Genomic DNA, 9,525 nt, shown 5'->3' on the forward strand with positions numbered 1-9,525 from the left:
CAAAGAATCCATAAACTTAATGAAGAAATAGTTAATATTAAAATCAAGATTAAATGCACACAGAATTCTGACCCCAGCCTGGTTTTTAAATGGTAGGGTTTAATCCACCAGCCAAATTCTGATATTTTTCAAATCATGGCTGGTTTGCTAAAGAAAACCAATGAAAATAATAGTACTACTAGACCTATTGGTACTCCTGCCTGCTTAAATTACAAGAAAGTTGTCTCTGTTCCCACTGATTTAGAATTAAATTCTCCGGAACGATCTGTCCTGTCAAAAGGTCTAAAATTTTTATCTACAAGCCCAGTCACTAATGAATAATAAGTCCATTACAGAGACTAAATATTTTTTCCAGCGTTTAACACTACATGCTTATTTTTAATAAGAATGGCCGGGCTATTCTATAAAGACACACGACACCAGTGGAAACCTTATCTAAATATAATTCAAGCAAGTCTTCCTGGACACCTCCTACAGGGGAATATGAAGCATTAGACTTTTATATTAATAGCTGTAAAAGAGAAATTAGTAAAGTAAATTTAAAAGAACCTGCTAAAAGACTTAATCTACCAAAGGAAGAATACTCTGTACTTAAAATGTATACAAAAGGAGTGACATTGTTATTAATCCAGCTGATAAAGGTGGAGCTGCTGTCATTTGGCGAAAAGACCTTTACAAGAAGGAAGCAATCAAGCAGCTTTATATTGGAGAAACCAAGAGAAGTCTTGTTGAAGTCTCAGTTTATTGAACACCTTTGGACCATCAGAATGAATGATTTGTCATTTCCAGTGGCAAGGCATTTTAATACTAATGAACACTGCATATATATATATATATATATATATATATATATATATATATATATATATATATATATATATATATATATATATATATATATATATATATACATACATACATACATACATACACACACACACACACACACACACACACACACACGAAGAAAAAGATCTGAACAAAATTCACTGATATTCCCTGATATGGCTTGGCCTAAAAATGACCAAATCCTCAGACTTTATATAAAAGTAATAATAATAAATTTTATTTACCAGTGCCTTTTAGGATCCTCAGGTACACTACAGCAGGACAACAGATGAACACATGATAAGAGTCATTGGAAGAGAATAGCAGGATAAAACACAGGAGTAATAAAATGACAGCATTGGGGAAATAATATTACAGATTAAAACATTAAAAGAGTAACAGTGAGAAAACAAACAAGCACCAGTATGACAAAATAACAAAGCATTGAGGCAATAAGAAGAAAATAAGATTTACTAATTAGGAAAAGCAGTCTGAAAGACAAGATTTTAGATGCTTCTTGAAGATGGAGAGTGATGTGTGGAGATGGAGGTGTAAAGTGCATAATTTTGCAGGAGGAACCGAGAGCAAGTGAGCATCAGCAGACCGGTGTGACTGTGAGGAACTGTGTCCAGACCACAGAGCAGAGAGGGAATCAGGAGCCAGACTGTGTAAAGATTTTACACTGTATGTGTTAATGGACCAGGAGCCAGTGTAGGTTTTTTTTAACTTGGGGGTTGTGTGTTCCTGTGATCTAGCGTGTGTGAGAACTCTTGCCACACAATTCTGCACGTATTGGAGCTTCTTGACTAGCAGGGAGACCAACCAGAACTGAGTTGCAGTAATCCAGCCTGGATGTAATAAAAGCATGAATAAAGAGTTTCAGATACAGAATCAGGAGTGAGGGATGCAGTCTGGTGATATTTTTAAGGTGGAAGAAGGTAATTTTGGTAATGTTATTAATGTGGGCCCCAAGAGAGAGTGTGGCGTTCGTGATAACACTGAGGTTACAGACCTAAGTCATAGAGGACATGACAAAACCGGGACAGAGTGGGTTGACCAATTTTCTTGAGCGTGGAAGGAGATGCTTTGAGAATGGCTTCAGATTTAGTACTATTTCATTTGAGTAATTTCAGGTACATCCAGTCTTTAATATCAACCAGGCAACTAATCAGTGTATCAGAGGGCGTGGGGCAGATGTAAACTTGAGCGTTATCACAATTATATGTCCAGAAAAGCCTTTTTTAAAATTCCATGACCTGTGGGAACCTTGCAGTCTTACTCAGGCAGTGGGTGGTCATATGGACTGAGAGTAGCCTCCTTAGTCCAGAAGAGCACATTTCTAAATGAAAGAGCTTCCCTAGTCCAGAAGAGCACACTTCAAGGTGAAAGATTCTGTTTCAGAAGTGTGTAAAATAGTGTGTAATCAAGGGAGCTCTTACAACAACAACAAAACAAACACATCAGCCATTTCCCCTTTTCCTGAATCAGTTATTTTAGTTTTTGATTTTCTACCTTATCATTAGAGTAAAAATGCTAAATATGCTTTATTTAGATTTACAAAAATTGCACTAATGCTTTATATTGTTATTTTGTAGAATGCAGAAGAACAGTATATGGATATGTACGGTTCATTGCAAGGGCTCAACTGGTTCAAAATATAACCTAGTCATAATTACTTCTGACTATGTCTCAAGAGATAATTAGTTGGCAATATCGTCTAAAAGTTGTTTAAAACTTTATGTTGTGTGCCAATATGTGATTATCATTGGGAGGGAGTAAAAATCTAATAGCAGTTAGAAGGAAAGAGAGTCAGGGCAGTAAACAGATTCAGAGCATCAGTTTTTAATTTGCTTTGCACGCTTTTCTTGGCTGATTGCAAGCACCAACATATTTTGGTGAGGACAATACAGACACACCGTTCTTTGTCCACTGCACTACAAAGACATCATAGTATTTGAAAAATGCGCTAGAGTGATAAAACTCTGGTGCCCGAGGAATAAACGGAGACGTACATTGCAAATGATAGTTTGAATCCTTTATAACAGAATGACAGCATGGAAAGAAAAACTGTACAATGTTTACAATGGTCATCTTGGAGGAAAAAAGAAAAAAAGAAAAGAAATTGGCCTTTTTTAAAAAATAAAAGAAACAAAAGTTGACCAGTTCTCCATATCTTGAGATAAATATATTATCAGGGAGGGTGTTTTTTCACACCACCTCTGAAATGTGTGATATGGAAAAGGGCAGACCATTTTCCAATCATAAATTTGTCAAAGTGCAATATAATAATTATTATGATGATGATGATGATTTTGATGATGATGATAATGAAATAAAGGGCATGCATGTTTTGGGGTAAAAAGAACAGTTCGGGCAGCCGTGTTAACCCTAGACCACAGCCGTGTTCAACCTAGGTCACAGACACACCCTTTGAGCTGCTTATCTGTATTTGCGGGGTTGCATAGTGGAAGGAACTCATGAGCATCCACCAACACTTATAAAAACCAACCAACCAACCAACGCAATGTCCACCTTTTTTTGTGACTGTAGTCCCATCATCCTTCATACATCTACAACTACATACTTTTACAGGTACTGTTAAGGTTATAGGTAACAAGTGCATTGTAATGTTATTGAAATTGCACTCCAGCACTCCTGTCTCTGCGCCAGTTTTTTGTTTGTTTGTTGTTTCTTCTTTTTTTTTTAAAAGAACCCCACACTGCAAAATAAACAATGGGCCAGAAAGACAAGAGGGGCTAGACATGTCAGATGGAAGCACACCAACAACAGACAGTGTTTCTAAAAAGCAGGAGTTAGCTGGTAAAACTGCACGTAGCTGCTGAGCTTCCATCAGGTTGCAGTTTCCCCTGTCGTGGTAAAAGTTGAGCTTTCATGTTAAGCAAAAATGAGCAGATTTTATCTAAAGCCGTTCCGCCCTGTGACAAAACAGTTATGAGTATAATGATAGGTAATTTTGCAACATTGTTCTTTCCCAAAATGTTAAAAATAAAAATTACAATTAATGCCAAAGCTTCTACTATATCTATTGCACAACGTTTTCCAAAACATAACATTGTCATAGAAGATAATTTATTTAGAGTGTTGGGTGACACTTAGAAAAGAAACAATAATTTGCAGGAAATCTCTCTGGTGAGTTATACCACATTAATAACTAGGAGGTGAATAGTGCAAACACCACAATGATGGATTTATTTCTTAGACGTTCACCCATGTTTTTTTCCCCTCATTCCATCTACAGAAGCAAGTATTTTAGGGCATGTCGCATTGCTGAAGGTCACCATAGCAATACAGGCTGACTGCTCAGACTGGTCTGTTGTCAAAGTTCAGGCCAGCAATCAGACAGTCATCCTAACATTCACAGACCCAATGTCAAAACACAACCATACATATACATACATACACCCAAACCCACACTTGGACTGACAGCAAACCTTGCTTCTCAGTTGCCTTTCACAACCATGAGATGTATCTACAAATGTACAATTCCTGTCCAAAATGATAGTGTTATTTCCTGGACATTCGATAGTTCATTGGGACCTCCATAAATACAGGCCATCAGCAGTACGGATCGTGTTAGCCATCAGCAACAGAACATTCTCCTTGTCATGAGAAATCAAGCTTTTAGGGCAAGGATATCAGTAGAATTTGACAAGAGAAGGTCTCTCAACATCTGCATAAAGGCCTTGCTTTGGTCAAGAGGTCCATAGAGCCATTAGGAGAGATGGTGGCCTTCCATCAAAACACAATATGTATCCAAGCCAATATATGGGAGGCTTTGCTTTTGCATGCTCTTCTTATAACTTGTAATGTGCAGAGGCCCAAATGACAAACTTGTCTGCTTAGTATCAGAGTTGTAAATGGATGTAAATACAGCTGTTCCCGTTACCAAATGTCCCCAAAAACTGCCTATTAAACAACGTAAAACTGCTACAAACCCATTAGAATGCCACCATACATCTCTGCCATTTATAACTGTCAGAAATTAATAAACAGCACAAAAACACAGACCTTGATACAAAAACATGTATATGCACACACACAAACACCTTTCCCTTTCACACAGCCACAGTCTTGTCAGTCACTGGTAGCTGGAACATATTCAAAATTAAGTGCCATTTTAAAGTTAATCCATCACAAAAATGAACTGAAGAGGTAAATCTTTTTGTGTACTCACTTTACAAGTCTAAAATAATGTTTTACATTTTTAAAAAGTACTCAAAATACACTCTCACGCGTGCGCGTGCGCGTGCACACACACACACACACACACACACATTTGATCAGCTCAGATTTAGGCTACTGTCATTAAGTGCTACCACTGTAAGACTGCTGCATACCATTTTATGCATTTTGGAGACGCTTGGTTTTTAACAGGTGTGAACACAGCCTAGGCTGATCAACAGGTGAAATCTAAAAGCAACTTAACAGTCACCAACTGGATGAAATTAACAAAAAAATAAAATAAAAATTATGCATGCAAAACTGCGCATGCCAGATTCTGTACACGGTCCCATACTGTGAGGTGAAAGGTCAATGTTTCACTGCATACTCCTATTATGGTTTTACATTTATCCCCCATTATGCAGGTGCATGTTCAAGAGGTCCAGTGCTTGGGCCACTTTTATGGCCCAAACCATTAGCAGGTCACATCTGAAGGGCCCTGTCATCCTGTAACACATCCTGTAACCAAAATCTCTGAAACGGCCAAGCTAACATACAGGAAGCAAAGCTTTGAGCTGTCATAATACACTTCAACTGTGCCACAGAGAATCACACAGGATAAATTATCTAAAAACTGGCAAAGACCAATTTTTCGTCCGAAAGAAATCAAAATGTAAATGGTGCGAAGATAGAAGATAAATTTAAAAATTCCAAAAAGAATGGTTTGGTACTAAGGTGCAGTAGGTCCTTCCACTCTCCTGCACTTGTCCCAGATACCTACTCTCCCCTGGATCTAAAGCATACTGTGTGGTACGGAGCCTCAGTATGGCTGTGTAAGCAATAAATAAATCATTAATAAACCATGGACAACTTACGGAAATGAAGAAAAACCAAAAAAAAAACCATACCCAAACAACCACTCGCAATAAAAAGAGATTTGTGGGAGGGAATAAAAAGAAGTACTCATATTTTAGCTAAAAAAGGATTAAATCGGGAAAAATGCATTCAAAAGTGCTGTGGCTCTATTTCATGGTGCATCAAGAACCTTTAGCACATTAATAACACTTTGTTTTGCCCCCCCCACCCCAAGGATCTCATACGATGGTCTCATCTGCTGTCTTCTTCAGCAGCTTAGTGGAGAGCAAGGAATGCTGGGTAGAGTGGGCACCCTTGGCATCAGGAATGAGCAGGCGCACTTTCTGATTGGTTCTTCTCCACTCCGAGTACAACTGACAGTGGTAGCGGAATGACACCTGTGGATGGAGAGGATTCACACAGTTGAAGGTGCTTTATCAAATCACCACTACTGGGAAGGGTAGCTTTTTTTGTTGTTTGTTTGCTTCAACTCTGTGCACACAGCCAAGCAGACGTTACCAGGGTCCAGAGGACGTAGATGGTGAAGAGAGCGATGGTGAGAGCGATGAGGCCCACTGCCTCCAGACGGCTGTTGTACTGCAGGTGGTCCTGAGCACCCCGCAGGCACAGCCAGCCTGAGATGGCTGCTAAGGGTGTTATAAACAAGAAGCACACCATATCGCAGAAGAGGGTACGCTTCTCATTCCTGGGCCCTGGGTCTCGCAGCCACTACAGAAAGACAGAGGTGAAGCAGTCGAAGAGTGTTCCTTCTTTGTTTAGTTAAACCATCCCTGGAACTCAGTGAACTGCACATTTGCTTGTTTTCCTTGTGCAACATGCCAGATTCAACCTTATCAAAGTGGAAACTATCAGGCTGATTCAGGCATGTTTAAGCAGAGAAAACAAAACGGTGCAGTCATGGGATCCACAAGTTTGAGTATTGTGAGAGCCATTGTTTGAAACGGAATGTAGGGTTCGTCTCCAGGCACCACCTTGACCAATCCGGTACATCGCCGCTCCTTTAAATCTTAAACAAGCTTAAACAAGTTAAGAATGTATCTTAAGTTTATAGTCCATAGAAAATATTGCATCCCATTGACAATAATCACCAACACACACACACACACACACACACACACACACACACACACACACACACACACACACACACACACACACACACACACACACACACACACACACACACACACACACACACGAGTTCAGTGACTCACACCTCCTTTGTGTTCTGCGCCCATACAGAAACTGCAACTTACCTACAAAGAGAAGATTCCAAAGCACCTTAAACAACACTATGCACATGCATGCGTGTGCACACACACACACACACACACACACACCTCAGGCAGAAGCCATGCAGACCAAGGCAAAAGGCATTGACCTTTGTTACCTCTGTCAAGGGCCGGGGTCTGCGCTCAATGGTGAACTCTGTGTGGCAGAGCTCACAGTAGCTTGTGTTGGAGGAGGACAGCCACTTTTCCAGGCAACTCTTATGCACCGTGCCTAGAGTCCCTGTGCAGTCACACGGCGACAGGAGCCCTTCGCTGTTGGCCCCCTCGTGGCAGATCCGACAGATCGGCCCGTCGCTGAGAGCAAAGACACAGCAAATTCTCTTGCTGAGTGTTTTACCTCCCACACATTTTTAATATAGTCCAAAGTATCAATGCAGTGATCAGTTTACATGAAGATGCCCAAACCTCCACAAGTAGCTCTACAGAGTTTTGCAATGAAATAATGTGTCCCAGCTAATCATGGTTTACAATAGTGTTCAACATTAAACCCAACTCCCCTACTTTGAGCATGCAAAATGCTTGCCTAGTTCGCTAATGATCACACAGACTCAGGTCTGCATTTATAAAAGAGCAAGCTATACTTTAATATTTTGATGCAAGCATTGTTGAAAGCTACAATATGCCAACTACAACACAATCACAGACAATTTAACTGAAGGAACCTCCATTTATCAATAATGTCTTGCATAATTTTCTGAAAAACCCAGAACTGATAAGGTCATTCTTTTCACCTCTGAGTCCCCAAGGCTTTGATGACCGTCGACAGCAAGCGTCCATCTTTGGCCGTGACCTGGGTGACGTACTGTGCCCTGCGGTTGTCTGATTCGTCCAGATTCTTGGACAGGGCACCGCTGCCAGTGCAGTCACACAATGACCCAGGTAGGTGGCAACACTCCCCCGTGGTCATGTCTGATCCGTACAGAGGGGCAGGGGAGCACAGGGGGCGGGCCAGCCTCCGGTCCCACAGCTCAACTCACCTGGGTCCTACAACTGCACAGGCAGGGTCAGGGCACAAGCGGAGACAAGCAACCAGCATTCCCGTGGTATTTAGCTAACAATATTCTGTCCCTCCCTGGATCATCTTGTCTGCCGAACGTTTACTTGACATTACCATCCTGAGCGGCAGGATAGTATGTTCTCACTGTCAGACGACAGTTTTGGAAGGTGAAGAAAGAGAAAAATATTGTGAATTTTACAAATATTAACAGACACGGCATTCGAATTGGCGTTAAAAACATTAGTTGTCCAGTTAGCTAGTTATCTCAGTTCAACTGTCGGAAGGAGACAAGACTGTTTAAATAACATTTTAATGTGATCTGTCCAAGTAATCCATCTACACTGTTAACGTTAAATCTATATGGTATAAGGAGCAATATTCTGAGATGGGCAAATTATCCTAGCTATAAGAATATTAAATTATATCAAAACTAAACAAAAAAAACATAGCTATCTATGTAAACAGCTAACCAGCAAACTTAAATACATCAACAATAGCTAGCCAGCTACAGTTTAAACCAGGCGTTGGATTGCTCGATATACATGCAAAATAAAACATCAGTGCAGCTTTACACAGCTTTATGGGATTTGAATGTCGATACCCAGGTTATTAAGTAAAAAAATCTATCTTGCTGAACCTCTGTCGAACCAACTAGTTAGCTAGATAAGCTAGCCGGCTACACTGCTAGCCAGGTTAGCATAATATGTTATTCGAGACGTTAGAATACTCTTTATAACCAAAAAGCAAATGATCAAAATTCGTGTACTCTCACCTGTTGTAATTTCATATTGGGCTATCGTCTCGACAGGTTATTTCCAAAACGCGACAACAACTGTTAATGCATAAATGGAAAACACTGCTCTCTTTGGCCTGGCTAAGCTCCCAGACTCGATCTTTCCAGCTGACAGACGACTGCGGCCTCCTATCGCCGTCTGCGCTTACGGCTGTGCACGCTATAAGCGCAGAGAGCGCGTTTTATTTTGTGTTTTAACAGACGGAATTCGTAACCTCCTTTGTGAATTGCTGCCATTCGGGAATTGTAGTATCTGCCCAATTACGAGGGGAATCTACTGTCGCCTGAGACGTAGAGTATACTGTCTGAGAAATAAGCATGCTTAATAATTTAAAACATTTTCAGCAAAATTGTTGTTTTCATCCACGAGAAATGACTTCTTCAAGAAACACTATGTTTCTGAAGAAGAGCAAAATGTTTTCCTGCTTTATAGTATCAAATTTATTGAGCTCGTGTTTCTCCGCGTAGGGGTAATGAGTTAAAAAGTTGTTTTTAACAATTGTACTCATAAACGAATCAATCAGAACATTTATCTTTGATTTAATTTAATTATTTAT

At 40.0% G+C, this 9,525-nt stretch overlaps 1 protein-coding gene across 1 annotated transcript; it reads right to left on the reverse strand.

Annotated features, from left to right (window-relative positions):
• Positions 1–2,654: 2,654 nt before the first annotated feature.
• march2 (membrane-associated ring finger (C3HC4) 2) lies at positions 2,655–9,100 on the reverse strand. The gene is made up of 5 exons (XM_027005525.2): positions 8,948–9,100; positions 7,910–8,168; positions 7,277–7,472; positions 6,385–6,594; positions 2,655–6,263 (listed from the first exon to the last, which is right to left on the reverse strand). Exons 2-5 carry the CDS (start codon positions 8,083–8,085, stop codon positions 6,105–6,107), a joined length of 741 nt encoding a protein of 246 aa, XP_026861326.2. The 5' UTR covers positions 8,086–8,168; positions 8,948–9,100; the 3' UTR covers positions 2,655–6,104.
• Between the last annotated feature and the right edge of the window lie 425 nt (positions 9,101–9,525).

The sequence above is a fragment of the Electrophorus electricus genome, chromosome 26, assembly GCF_013358815.1.
Source record: "Electrophorus electricus isolate fEleEle1 chromosome 26, fEleEle1.pri, whole genome shotgun sequence".
In the NCBI taxonomy this organism is placed as follows: Eukaryota; Metazoa; Chordata; class Actinopteri; order Gymnotiformes; family Gymnotidae; genus Electrophorus; species Electrophorus electricus.

What these genes read in the sequence shown, in the direction of transcription:
- march2 (XM_027005525.2), bottom strand. Translation starts at nt 8,085, where the DNA reads ATGACCACGGGGGAGTGTTGCCACCTACCTGGGTCATTGTGTGACTGC. An exon ending in GACCCCGGCCCTTGACAGAG is followed by an intron (nt 6,595 to 7,276) that starts GTAACAAAGGTC and finishes GTCTTTCTGTAG; the next exon opens with TGGCTGCGAGACCCAGGGCC. An exon ending in TCTACGTCCTCTGGACCCTG is followed by an intron (nt 6,264 to 6,384) that starts GTAACGTCTGCT and finishes CTCCATCCACAG; the next exon opens with GTGTCATTCCGCTACCACTG.